The following is a 14,603-nucleotide window of genomic DNA, read 5'->3' on the forward strand; positions in this document are numbered from 1 at the left end:
AAGAAACAATAAAACAAAGTCAAAAGAATGAAAAAATGGAAGAAAATTGGAAATATCAGAAAAACAACAATCACAATATAGATCAAGGAGTGATACTTTAAGAAATACTGGATTGCCTGAAAACCATGATAAAAGAGGTTCCCAATTGAAAGCTTCTTGCAATCATATAGTCAAATTCCAGACCTCCCAGGTGTAAGTGGCAAAAAGGGTTTTTTTGGGTTCAATGTATTAAAAGATGGTTGCCAGAGGATTGAACAATTATCAATCCTCAATTAAGAATAATCTCAAGTCAAAATTGACTTTTATGAAAGTTTATTTACAATTGATAGAGGTAGAAGAAATAAGGAAATAAAAATCTAACACAGTAGGTAATTTACTAAGATCCTCTAATTAATCCATGTAGATCTAATTAACCCTCAGCCGAGAGTCAGAGGGTCAGAGGCCCAGAGGTGAATGAAGCACAGAGTCTATTAAAGGGAAGTTCCTTAAGAGAAGTTTAGGAAGATTCAGTCTTTGAACTCACCACGTTGACTTCTAAAGAAGATATTTAAAGCAGTCTCACCAACAAGGTCTCAGTGTTCCAGCCAGCACTCCTCCATGGACCAGAAGAACTCCTTCACGATCAGCCCTCTTCACCAGAAGACCCCTCCACCAGAAGACTTTCTCCTTTTAAAGGGGTCACTTACACATCACTTCCTGTGCCTTCCCCTAGTTTGCATGTCCAATCACAATAGACGCTTCTCATAGGACTGCCTAGGGGGCAGTCAGTCGATTCTGATTTATCACCCACTCTAGCACATGTGGATTACGGACCTCCCAGAATTGGAGGTTCTCTCCCCTTTGGTGATTAAATCTAAAGATGGGCAGTGTAGACTTAATCTAATTATCACACAGGTCAAGGAGAAAATATTGTAAGCAGCCAGAAAGAAAATATTCAAATGTCATGGACATAGGAACACACACGATTTGACAGCTTCTACATTAGAGGAACAGTGGTTTTGCAATATGATATTCTGTAATGCAAAAAAGCCACAATTACAACCATGAATAACATATTCAGCAAAACTGAGTGTAATTGGGACAGTTAGGTGGCTCAGTGGAGAGATCTAGACTTAAGCGATGGGAGGACCTGATTTCAAATCTGACCTTAGACACTTCCTAACTCTGTAACCCTGGGCCAAGTATTAACCAAAATTGCCGAGTCCTTTTCAAGCTTCTGCCTTGGAACCAATACTTTGTACTGAATCTAAAACAGAGGTAAAGGGTTTTACAAAAACACAACTGTGATTAATCCTTTGGAGGGGGAAGGAGGGAGAATAGACATAATGAAAGAGAGAACATTTCATTATTCTTGATGAACAGAATAGTGATGAATAGAAAATCTGAATTTTACATATAAGACTGAAAGGATTAAAAGGTAAATTTGAAAGGGAAATGACAAGGAACTCAATAACATTAAGTTATTTTCATTCCTTTATGGGAAGATAATGCATGTAACTCCTTAGTACTTTATCATTGTGTTTATTATTATTGTATTACCTATATCTAGGTAGTTTTAAGTCTATGTAGATAGTAGCTATGAGTATGAATTGATTATGTTGGGATAATATTTTTTTAATATTTAAAAGGGAAACAATAAGCTGGAGAAAAAATTTTATGGCAAATTTTTCTAATAAAGGTCTAACTTCTCAAATATATAAAGAACTAAATCAAATTTATAAGAATAGAAGTCATTTGTGCATATCCCTTGATCCAGTAATTCCACTACTGGATGTATATCCCAAAGAGATGATAAAAAAGGGGAAAGGACCTTTGTAGCATGTACAAAAATATTTATAGCAGCTCTTTTTTGTGGTGCAAATGAATTGGAAATTGAGGGGATATCCATCAATTGGGGAATGGCTGAACAAATTGTGGTTTATGTTGGTGATGGAATACTATTGCACTATTAGAAATAATTAGCAAGATGATTTCAGAAAAAACTTGAAAGATCTGCTGGAACTGATGCAGAGAAAAACTTAAGAGAACTGAGAAAACATTGTACACAGTAACAGCAATATTGGACAATAAAATTGGATGATTATCTGTGAACATTTTGATACTCTCAGTAGTGGAATGATCTGAGACAATCCTGAAAGACTTATGATGAGGAATGCTATTCACCTCCAAAGAAAGAACTGTTGAATTTGTCTTTCACATCAGTGTATATATGGTTTTATTTTGGGTTTTTGTTAATGTCTGAACTTGTTCTGAAAACAGTGACCAATATGGAATTATGTTTTGCTTGACAATAAAAAGTGAAAAAATATAAAATAGTTAATAAATAAAAAAAAGAATACATTCATTCCCCAATTGACAAAATGATCAAATGATATGAATAGGCAGTTTCAAATGAAGAAATAAAAAACTATCAGCAATTATGAAAAAAATGTTATAAATCACTCTTGATTACAGAAATGCAAATTAAAACTACTCTGAGGTACCACTTCATACCTATCAGATTGGCCAATATGGCAGTAAAGGAAAATGATAAATGTTGGATGGTATATGGCAAAATTTGGGACACTAATGCATTGCTGGTGGAGTTGTGAACTGATCCAACTCTTCTAGAGGGCAATTTGGAATTATGTCCAAATGGTTATATAGCAGTACATACTTTTTGATCCATTAATACCTCTACTAGGTCTGTATTCCATAGCAATAAAAAATTGGGAAAGGACTGATTTGTACAAAAATATTTATAATTTCTCTTTTTGTGGTGGCAAAGAATTGGAAATTGAGGGGTATATCTATCAAATGGGGAATGCCTGAACAAACTGTGGCATATGATAGTGATGGAGTACTATCGTATTGTAAGAAATGAAGAACAAGATGATTTCAGAAAGAGCTGGAGAGAACTTCATGAACTGATGCAGAGTGAAATAAACAGAACTTGGAGAACATTATACACAGTAACAGCAATACTGTAGAATGATCAGTTGTGAAAGGCTTAGCTACTCTCAGCAGTACTGAAATCCAGGATAATTCTTAGGGACTCGTGACAAAGGATGCTATCACTTCCAGAGAAAGAACTGTTAGAGAAGGAATGCAGATGAAAACATAATTTTTCACTTTTTTATTTGGGTAAATGTTTTGGGGTTTTGGTTTGAGATTATTAACTTAAAAATTAATAATATGGAAATATGTTTTGCATGATAATACATTTATAACTCAGATTGAATCTCCTGCCAGAACTGGGAGAGGGATGAATAGAGAAGGAGATAAGTTTGATCATATTACTTAAGAAAACTTGTGTGGAAATGTGTTATTACATGTAATTGGTAAAAAAATGTATTTTTAAATTTTAATTTAAAAAACTATGGAAGAGAAAGATGGATACCCCTAAGACAAGGGAGAGGAAGGAAGAAAAATTATATTTCGTAAAGATTCATGCTCTGAAGAACTTTTACAGAGGAGGAGAAAATGGTACAGGAAATTGGCAAACCTTGTACCACACTCTGATCTGAAATGCTTTCAAAGGGAGAAGAATACACACTCAATTGTTAATATAAATTTATCTTGCCTAACAGGAAAGTAGGCAGGGAAGGGGATAAGAGAATGAAGAAGGATTTGGTGAAATGGAGTGTAGATTAAGAAACAGTAGCCAGATAACAAACAAATTTTTGAGGAGGGTAAGGAAAAAAGAAAAATGAAACGATAAACAGTAGAATTTAGATGGAGGGAAATGCACAGTTAGCAGTCACAACTGTGAATGTGGATGGGATGAATTCACCTTAAAAAAAGAAGTAGATAACAGAATAGTTTGGAAACCAGTATCCTATAATATTTTGTTTAAAAGAAACAGTTAAAACTGAGACACAGAGTTTTTTTAAAAAGGGTCTGGAACAGAATTTATTATGCTTAAGCTGAAGTACAAGAGGCAGGGATAGCAATAATGATCTCAGACAAAAAAAAATGCAAAAATAAATCTAATTAAAAGGTGTTATCAGGGAAGTTAAATATTATTATTAAAAGACTCCACAGAGAATGAAGTTATATCAATATTAAATAGCTATGCATCTACATTCTTAATGGAAATGTTAAGTGAGGTTATAAGAGGAAATAGAAAACTATACTAGTGGATGACTTCAGCTTCCTTAGAGATAGATAAATCTAAGTATAAGATAAATAAGAAATTAAGGAGATAAATAGAATGTTAGTAAAGTTAGTTATGATAGAATTTTGGAGAAAATCAAATGTGAATAGAAAGGCATATACCTTTTTTCCAGTATTGATGCCTATCATATCATGCCATGTTGATGATATACCTATCATATTTACAAACAGGATAGAAAAGGAAAATGATAAATGCTGGATTGGATAAAGGGAAATAGGGGCACTAATAGCATGTCGATGGCATTGTGAAGTAAGTCAACCTTTCTGGAGCTGCCCAACATGCTAAACAAATTCTGTATACACTTTGATCTAGCAATGCTATTACTAGATCTTTATCCCAAGGAGATTAAAAAAAAAAGAAAAGGACCTACATGTATTAAAAAAAAAATAGCTCTCGGCTCTCAGCTCTACACCCAAGCTCGCTGCCAGAATCCTCTGCTGCAGTTGCATCCTTTAGACAAGATGGTGAAGGTCGGAGTCAACGGATTTGGCCGTATTGGACGCCTGGTGACCAGGGCAACATTCAGCTGCAAAGACATAGAAATTGTGGCCATCAATGACCCCTTCATTGACCTCTCCTACATGGTTTACATGTTCCAGTATGATTCCACCCATGGCAAGTTCAAGGGCACTGTAAAGGCAGAGAATGGAAAGCTGGTGATCAACGGAAAACCCATTACCATTTTCCAGGAGCGGGATCCCGCTAACATTAAGTGGGGAGATGCTGGAGCCGAGTACGTTGTGGAATCCACTGGCGTCTTTACCACCATGGAAAAGGCCGGGGCTCACTTGAAGGGTGGAGCCAAGCGAGTCATTATCTCTGCCCCTTCTGCTGATGCCCCAATGTTCGTGATGGGGGTGAACCATGAGAAATACGACAATTCCCTCAAGATCGTCAGTAACGCCTCCTGCACTACCAACTGCTTGGCCCCCATGGCCAAGGTCATTCATGACAACTTTGGCATTGTGGAAGGACTCATGACCACAGTCCATGCCATTACTGCTACCCAGAAGACAGTAGATGGCCCCTCTGGCAAGCTGTGGCGGGATGGGCTTGGGGCTGCCCAGAATATCATCCCTGCTTCCACGGGTGCCGCCAAGGCTGTGGGCAAGGTCATACCTGAGCTGAACGGGAAGCTCACAGGCATGGCCTTCCGTGTTCCTACTCCCAATGTGTCTGTGGTGGATCTGACCTGCCGCCTGGAGAAAGCTGCCAAATATGACGATATTAAGAAGGTGGTGAAGCAAGCTGCAGAGGGGAACTTAAAGGGCATCTTGGGCTACACAGAGGACCAGGTAGTATCCTGTGACTTTAACAGCGACACCCACTCTTCTACCTTCGATGCTGGCGCTGGCATTGCCCTCAACGACCATTTTGTCAAGCTCATTTCTTGGTATGACAACGAGTACGGTTACAGCCACCGTGTAGTAGACCTCATGAAGTACATGGCCACCAAGGAGTAAAGTGGAAAGCCATGATGGATCTTCATCCCCAGCCAAAAAAAGAGTAGTTCCACCACTGGGGAGCCCACATCCATAATAACCTATGTCCCTGTGCTGGGGATCCCATGCCCTCTTCACATCCCTGCCCCAGGCACCCCTGTAGTGGGGGGAGGAGCATAGTCCTATCTTGTGTACCATCAATAAAGTCATCACGTTCAGTGCAAAAAAAAAAAAATAGCTCTTTTTTGTGGTAGTAAAGAATTGGAAATTGAAAGGATGCCCATTAGTTGAGGAATGAATCTATAAGTTATAGTCAACAACTGTGATGGGTTACCATTATTTTATAAGAAATGATGAAGAAACCTGGGAAATTTATATGAACTCATGCAAGTGAACAGAACCAGAATATTGAACACCGTAACAACAATGTTAGATGATGATCAACTTTGAAAGGGTATTCAGATAAAGATAATGATTCAATATTATTCCAAAGGACCAATACTGAAACTTGCTATCCATCTCCAGAGAGAGAACTGATCAACTTGAGTATAGATTGAAACATTCTTCATTTTCTTTTCTTTTTTTTGCAATGTAGTTAAATTTGAAATTGCTTTATCTGACTTCATGTGTACAGATCATGTATCATTACTTGCCTTCTCAAAAGGTTGGAGAGGGATGAGAGGGAAAGAGAATTCTGAATTCCAAATTTAAAAAACTGATAATACATTTTTTTTAAAAATTAAAAAAAAAGAAAAGCATAGAGAACTCCCATTGTGGAGGCTGCTTCCTTCTAAGCAGATTAACACCCTGTGCTTTAATAATTAACTTTTCAAAAATTGCCTGAAGCACTTAGAGCTTAAGAGATATAAGCAGTATCAGTCAACTAATAATGAATGAAAGATGGGGACAGCTGGGTAGCTCAGTGGATTGAGAGCCAGGCCTAGAGATGGGAGGTCCTAGGTTCAAATCTGGCCTCAGACACTCCCCAGCTGTGTGACCCTGGGCAGGTCACTTAACCCCCATTGCCTACCCTTACCACTCTTCTGCATTGGAGCCAATACATAGTATTAACTCTAAGATGGAAGGTAAGGTTATTTTTTTTTTAAACCCTTGTACTTCGGTGTATTGTCTCATAGGTGGAAGATTGGTAAGGGTGGGCAGTGGGGGTCAAGTGACTTGCCCAGGGTCATACAGCTGGGAAATGGCTGAGGCCGGGTTTGAACCTAGGACCTCCCATCTCTAGGCCTGACTCTCACTCCACTGAGCTACCCAGCTGCCCCTATTTTTAAAAATAATAAAATAAAAAAATGAAAGATAAGATTTATCTTACTTACATTGAGGCAGCTACTTGTTACTGCCTCCTTTTATGGTATCAGTGAGTTCCTTAAAATTTGCCATAAAATAACATTTTAAAACATAAGGGAAGGTATATGACTTAATTTTTTATTTGAATCTTAATTTAATCCTTGAATCCTATATTGAAGTTTCACTAAAACTTGCATTTTTTAAAGAGAAAGGCATAGAAGAATCATCAGCTCTTATGTTGTTTATAAACATTAACTTAAATGTATGTGTTGTAAATGTGAGGTCTTTGTCCCAATAATTAATAGATGTACTGTTGGATGAATTGAACCAGATAATTATTGATATTCTTTCCATTAATTAAGCCAGAAAGAAGTTTTTCTCTTTTCTTAAAAATTATGTTCTTCATTGTTAACTGAAAATTGTTGTGTACTCTTTAGTCTTAATCTTATTTTGTTGCTTACTACTTGTGTGATCTTGGAGAAAATCACATAACTTTTTATGGGCTCAGTCTCATCAATCAAATGATAAGGTTGAACTAGGTGAACTCTTAGCTTCCCTCCAATTCCAAATTTATGATCCCATATACTAATATATGAACAGAGCTGGACTCGTTATTTTTCTTTGCAAGTCTTTCCGTGGTGAAATATTGTAATTGTAATTTTACGTTTAACCAGAATGGTCTGAAAACAAGTTTTTAAGAAATTCTTGTGCTTTCCAAGGCTGCATTTTTGTAGTGAATAGTGGAGCATATCTGTAATGAAGATAGATTGGAGAGACGTAGCAGTGGGCAGGCTAGGTTGGAGAAACATCAGAATTGTAAAAAGGATAATAAGGGGACTGGGAGGATGGGAGTAAAGAGACTTTGATTGAAGGTGGTATTAATAGATTATCTTAAATAGAATGAACTAGATCTCACTTTAGTCCTGTGAATTCTGTGTTTTCTTTCCAGAACGCTGCAAGAATATCCATTTTCATCTACCCTACCGATGGCAGGTGCACATTGCCAATAACTGGAAAGATTTTAAGGATATGGAGGATATTGAGAAGGCTTATTGCGACCCAAATATCTCTCAGTAAGTTGTTGCCTATGAGGTCTATAAAGCATATTTCTACTTAACTTCATTCAGGCTTCAGACAGATACAGGTAAAATAGATTTTTTTTAAAAGTTCAGCTGATTGAGTTGAAGAGATGAAGATCTTAGGTTTTGAGTTTGAAATGACCACAGAGGCCATCTAGTCCAGCTCTCACCTTTTACAGATGAAGAAACTGAGGTCTGTGATGTTGAAGTGACATTTCTGAGGTTACATTGATCGTAAATATCAGAAGTAGGTCCTTAGACTCCAAATCTAGCATTCTCTCCACTCTTCTGTGGCAGATAGAGGCACTCAGATCCCTATGACTATCTTTTCAGATCCTGGCAGATTTTTTATTCAATTATTTAGTGAAGTTATTTCCAAAATTATTATTTGTCAGTATACTTTTTTTATTCTTAAGCATACACATGGGCATACACATATATGCACACACATATACAAACATTAATATACTTATTGTGGTTTCTCGCTGATCATGAATCTGTTAAAAATGGAACAATGTAAAAAATTCACTTTGGCATAATTGTATGACAGCATTCATGTACTTCTCGAAGTGAAGAATGCAGAGGGCCAGGCTTTAGATTCTTTTTATTATCTGAGAAGGGACATTGAGAGAAGGGGGATAAGACTTGGGGGAATCTAGATATACATTATCATACCATTTGGTTTACTTAAAAATTTTTTTCTTTTCTGAACATTTATTTTTAGAAGTCATAGCATCGACTTCCAGAAAATGACCTTCGGTTATTTTTCTGTTCGACGTCTCTCTACTCCATCAACTATCCAAAAACCTGATTATGCCCTGAGCACCGAATGGCTCTGGTACTGGAAGAATGAATTGGACCAGTGGATTGAATATGGAAAAGAGGTGTGTGTTCATTTCCTTCCTGATAATACTGGAAAAGTTTTTTAAAAGACCCATTAAATATTTTTAATTAAAAAATAGATATATATGTGTAATTCTCAATTATCAAAAATCTGCTTTTTTTCTTTTCCCTCTCTTCTCCACTCAGCTTAATTGAGAATGTAATAAAAATAAAGCTCCTGTTAACAACAGGTATAGTTAAGCAAAATATGTTCAAAAAGAATATATTTCAGTCTTTACTTAGTCCTTTTACCTTTCTTTTAGGAGGTAGGTTGCATGTTTAATCACTTAGAAACGGAATTGTTCATTACACTGATGGGCTTCCTAATTCTTCCCAGTTTCTCTGGAACCATCGCTTTCATCATTTCTTGCAGCAGAATAGTATTTTGTCACATTTCTATACCATAACTCGTTTAGCCATTCCTCTATAAATGAGCACCCCTCAGATTCTTATTCTTTCCACTTCAAAAAGAGATTATTTGACCTGGGTTCATATGTGACCTCAGATACTAGCTGTGTGACCCTAGCCAATTCACTTAATTTCTGTTTGTCTCTGTTTCCTCAGTTGCAAAATAGGGAAGACAATACCAGTTACCTCTTAGGATTTTGTGATCAAATGAAATAATATTTGTGAAGGGCGTAGCATGCCATCTGGAATATACTAGGCATTGTATAAAGCTTGTTTCCTTACTTTTGCCTTCTCCTAAAAAGTTTTGTATATCCTTAAAATTTGTTTTATTTAGTGCTAATCTTTCCCTTAATTTAACCCCCTTCTTACTTCTCTCTGTTTCTTCCCATTTCTTTGTTGAGTGAAATATATTTCTGCTCTTGACTCTGTGTGTGCATATGTGTTTTTTCTCTCTTTTAATCAGTTCATATGAGAGTGAGGTTCTAGTGTTAGCTATTCCTTCCCTCCTCCCCTTCTTCTTTGAGTTCTATTTGCTCAGGCTCCTCTGCATTTTGTAAGATCATGGCCTGGGTTTTCACTAATCAACAGTAGACTCTGCTGATGGACTTGTTTCCTTTCAGCCAGATGGAAAGCTCCGTTTATTCAGAGTGATAGGTCTGCAAGCTCCCCTTGCGTCTAGGATTTCTGTACTGGCTTTGCACTGTTCCAGAAGCTGGAACTGAGACCCCGTTCTCATCTTCAGATCTCAGCAGCACTGCTGCCCCTTGCTTAAAAGCTGCTCATCTCTCTTGATCTGGACAGTTGGGGAGACAGATGGTGAGGCTGTATATCAAGTGGGGCAAACATATGGATGCTGGACCCACCCTGGGGCATCTGTGGACCCATACAGGACCCCACCCTAGGAAGAGGTGCCACTTGGCAGCCTGGTCACCCGTGACTCAGTTCTGGGCCACAGTCTAAGACAAGGCAGCCTGGGATAGGTCCTCCCCTTCATCTGCCTTGGTTGTGACTAAGAGAGCTCCCTTAATGCAGGCTGACTACCTGGTTCCCTTGAATCCCTACTCTTAACAAAAGCCTGAAATTCACAAAGTAACTTGTCACAAAATGCAATGAGAAACTATAAGGATTCACTTAGGATGGCACAGAAAGTCAATCAGAAGCTCTCATTGGTGAAGGAAAGGGGATTGACAGCAAAACCAGGGCCAACACAGGCAAACTACCCAACTGTTTAAATGAGCCCCAGCTAATGATATCATTCACCAAGTGGTTCTCCTGCCTAGTCACTCAGTTACTAGAAGGATAGGAAGCTGGGAGCCTTGCATTTATTTATTTATTTGTTTGTTTGTTTTTAATTTATTTTTATTTTTGTTTTTAAATATTTTTCCATGGTTACATGATTCATTTTCTCTCCCTCCCTTCTTCCTTCCCCCCTCCTGGAGGTTGCACTGGGCTATATACATGTGTTATCTCTCGATACTTATTTCCATGTCATTCATTTTTGTAACAGAGTGATCTTTTAAAACCCAAACCCATTTTTATATTGTTTATCAAATGAGACACTGTAAAGTGCTTAGAACAGTGTTTTGCACATAGGAAGGCCTATATAAATGTTAACTATTTATTATTATTATTTCTACTATCCCAGGCTGGTGGTGTTAGGGAATGTTCATGCTCTTAACCTCTCTTTCAATGCAGCTACATACTAAATATGATGCTGATTTACCCACTCATAGTCAGCTTAAAGTCCCAATTCTTCTACAGAATTCTTCAGCTTCCTGAACTTTATTGAGTCCTAATCATATGACTTTGCCATCAAAAAAAGATATTATTGTGCTTAGATGCAGCGTTTTAATTTTTGGCATGGAATCAATAAAGGCAATAAAATGATACGTAATGAAGGAAACAACTATTTATTAAGCACCTACTACATACCAGACACTGTGCTAAAAGTAATTTTAGACTATTGTCTTACTGTAGTTATAGTCTTATAGACTACAACTCTGAGTAGAAGGTACTATCATTATCTCCATTTTACAGTTGAGGAAATTGAGACAATCAGAAATTAAGGTAATAAGCTGGTGATGGCAAACCTATGACACACGTAGCCATTTTTTATGACACGCAGCCACATACAGAGAAGTCTGAGGCCACATGCTGAGGATGAAACACTTGCTGTAGTGTAGTGTAGATACTCTGTGCACTATAGGTGACAATTCTACCTATATTAATTTACCTATTTTGGTTTATTAAATACATTTATATATTACAATTATACATTTTTGTTTTTTAAACAATAAATATTGTGAAATTATTGTTTTTATCTTGAAGTGACACACCACCTGAGTTAAGCTTGTTTTTTTGGCGAATTTTGACACATCAAGCTCAAAGGGTTGCCCATCACTGTTATAAGCTATGGTTACATAGCTAATAAATGTCTGAGGCTGGAGTTGAACTTGGGTTTTCTTTTGTTTTCTTTTTTAAAATTTTTATTATTTTAAACTTTTTTCATGGTTACATGATTCATGTTTTCTCTCTCCCTTCATTCCTGCCCCCCTCCTGGAGTTGACAAGCAATTCCACTGGGATATATATATATATATATATAAAATCCCTTGAACCCTTTTCCATATTATTCATTTCTGAAAAAAGAATAATCCTCCAAATACCAAATCCCATATCCATAATAAACAAGTGATAAATCATATGTTTTCTTCTGTATTTCTACTCCCACAGTTCTTTCTCTACATGTGGAGAGCATTTTTTCTTATATGGCCTGCAAAATTGTCTTTGATCATTGCATTGCTATTAGTAGCAAAGTCTATTACACTTGATCATCCCACAGTGTTAGAGTTTCTGTGTATAATGTTCTGGTTCTGCTTATTTCACTGCACATCAGTTCATGGAGGCCTTTTTTTTATTTTTTATTTTTTCATTTTTATTTTTATTTTGAATATTTTCCCATATTTACATGTTTCATGTTCTTTCCCTTTCCCCCTAACCCCCTGTAGCTGACGCACAATTCCACTGGGCTTTTCATCTATCTTTGATTAAGCCCTAATTCTATATTATTGATTGGGCTAGAGTTGGGCTAGAATTATCATTTAGTGTCTTCATCCCCAATAATATGCCCATCTATTCAAGCAGTTGTTTTTCCTCTGTTTCTCCTCCCACAGTTCATCCTCTGAATGTGGCTAGTTTTCTTTTTCATAAGTCCCTCAGCTTTTCTCTGGATCCTTGCATCGCTGCTAGTAGAGAAGTCTGTTATGTTCAATTGTACCACAGTGCATCAGCCTCTGTGTATAATGTTCTCATGGAGGTCTTTTGAACTTGGGTTTTCTTGACTCCAAACTCAGCATGCACTCTACGTGCCCTCTGGTTATATAACAAATTTGTCCATAGGATTTCCCAGTCTAAGGCACCTAGGATGTTCTTATTGTCCCCATTTTACAGATTAGGAACTTGTGGCTGATGGAGATTTAAGGACTTGCCCAGGGTGACTGCTTGTCAGTGTTTCTTGAGGCAGAATTTGACCTTGAGTCTTCCTGGCTCTAAGTCCTCCACCCTCACTGCTATGTGAGCTGAGCTGTCTGCTCTGATTCTGTCAATGAGTCCATTACAATGTTATACTTCTTCAGCAACCAGACTCATATCTCTTTATTTCGAGAGTTGAATCATGATGATTTTGTTTAGAGCTTCGACAGTTGCAACCACTACCCTTTTTGCTGGAGGTGCTCATTTTTAATGAGGATTCCGAGAGAAAAACTCAGGTCTCATGTCTAATCTTCAAGGAAGTCATAGACATGCTTTTTTAAAAAAATCAAATGAAATCCATCATGATTATGATACTTTCTTTGAAAGTCTAACTCATTACACTTTTTTGTGTGTGTGTGTGTGTGTGTGATATCAAATAGGAGTCTTTAGAAAACAATTCCAGAGACCTGGAAGTCTTCGCTCAGATCTATCCAATGGGGTCTATGGAATTCACGGCGGGCCATCATACCTATCTCCTGAACTTTAAAGGTATGTCTTCTTTTGGGGGATCTTTTCATGTTCATGGCCTCTGTGCACATAATGCTCTCTTGGTTCTGTTTACTACATTGTATGTCAGTTCGTACAAAGTTTCCCAGGGGTTTTTGAATTACTTTCTCCCTGTGGTATATAAATGTAATGAAATAATACTAGATAATAATATAATAAGTGACAAAAATTAGAGATGCCAATGAACATGGGAAAACTCTTATGAATGAATCTTTGAAATCTTTCTCAGGTACCTCTCAACATGAATCAACAGTATCATTGATTAAAATATGAAGAAGGAACACACAGGTTTTTACAGTTTTTTATAACAGACCCCTTCTTTCCATAGTCACATATATAACTGAAAGAAAAAATACAAGATCTTGTTGTGTTTGGTTTTTGTTGGATTATAAAAAAACTTTGATTTGTTTGAGGGGAATATAGTCTTAAAGGCTCTAATAAGAAAACTTGAATAAGTCAATAAGATCTGAGTTCAATTCCTACCTCAGGCACTTAGTAGCTATGTGATTCTGGGTAAATCTTTTAACCTCTGTCTCTCAGTTTTCTCAGATGTTCAGTGAGGATAATAATAACACCTCCCTTACTGGGCTGTTGTGAGGATCAAACGAGATAATATTTGTAAAGTATTTTGCTAAGAACCTTTGGTAGGTGCTTATTAAATGTTTATTTCTTCCATCCATGTTAAAATCATACATAATTCTTTTTTTTTTATTTTAAACCCTTAACTTCTGTGTATTGACTTATAGGTGGAAGAGTGGTAAGGGTAGGCAATGGGGGTCAAGTGACTTGCCCAGGGTCACACAGCTGGGAAGTGTCTGAGGCCGGATTTGAACCTAGGACCTCTTGTCTCTAGGCCTGACTCTCACTCCACTGAGCTACCCAGCTGCCCCCAATCATACATAATTCTTATATAAACATAACCACAGAGGTATCTTTCATTAATCCTCAGGCTTCCTTTCAACTAAAACATGAAACAGGATCATTTAGATCAGTGACGGGCAAACTTTTTAAAGAGGGGCCAAAGGAAAGGAAATGCTCATCTGTCATTCTGTTTCTAAGGCAACTCTATCCTACTCATTGTATTTGTCAGATTAGGAATGATGTCATGTGGCGGCTAGAACATTTCAGGGGGCTGCGTCTGGCATGCAGGCCATATTTTGCCCATCACTGATTTAGATAATGTTGCCTTCTGTTGTGGAGAATATCCTTTAGAGTTCCAAAGGAAGAAATTTTTCCTGTACCTGGGTAGATCTTCCCAATTGTATCTTCCTGAGTATATCTTGCCTCAAAGCCC

At 37.2% G+C, this 14,603-nt stretch overlaps 2 protein-coding genes across 3 annotated transcripts in view; both read left to right on the forward strand.

Annotated features, from left to right (window-relative positions):
* Window positions 1-14,603, forward strand: part of ZC3HAV1 (zinc finger CCCH-type containing, antiviral 1) — a 118,844-nt gene that overhangs the window by 61,585 nt on the left and 42,656 nt on the right. Inside the window, exons 7-9 of the mRNA XM_044679009.1 lie at window positions 7,853-7,976; window positions 8,707-8,866; window positions 13,183-13,291. Of these exons, the coding sequence (XP_044534944.1) occupies window positions 7,853-7,976; window positions 8,707-8,866; window positions 13,183-13,291 (393 nt within the window). The remainder of the gene's footprint in view (window positions 1-7,852; window positions 7,977-8,706; window positions 8,867-13,182; window positions 13,292-14,603) is intronic.
* Window positions 4,266-5,833, forward strand: LOC123249065 (glyceraldehyde-3-phosphate dehydrogenase-like). Of its 2 annotated transcripts, XM_044678036.1 has the most exons (2): window positions 4,266-4,740; window positions 4,795-5,833. In XM_044678036.1, exons 1-2 carry the CDS (start codon window positions 4,435-4,437, stop codon window positions 5,617-5,619), a joined length of 1,131 nt encoding a protein of 376 aa, XP_044533971.1. In that variant the 5' UTR covers window positions 4,266-4,434; the 3' UTR covers window positions 5,620-5,833. The 2 variants fall into 2 exon arrangements, with proteins under 2 accessions (XP_044533971.1, XP_044533970.1); XM_044678035.1 differs by having other exon boundaries at window positions 4,591-5,833.

This window comes from Gracilinanus agilis, chromosome 5, assembly GCF_016433145.1.
Source record: "Gracilinanus agilis isolate LMUSP501 chromosome 5, AgileGrace, whole genome shotgun sequence".
Lineage (NCBI taxonomy): Eukaryota > Metazoa > Chordata > Mammalia > Didelphimorphia > Didelphidae > Gracilinanus > Gracilinanus agilis.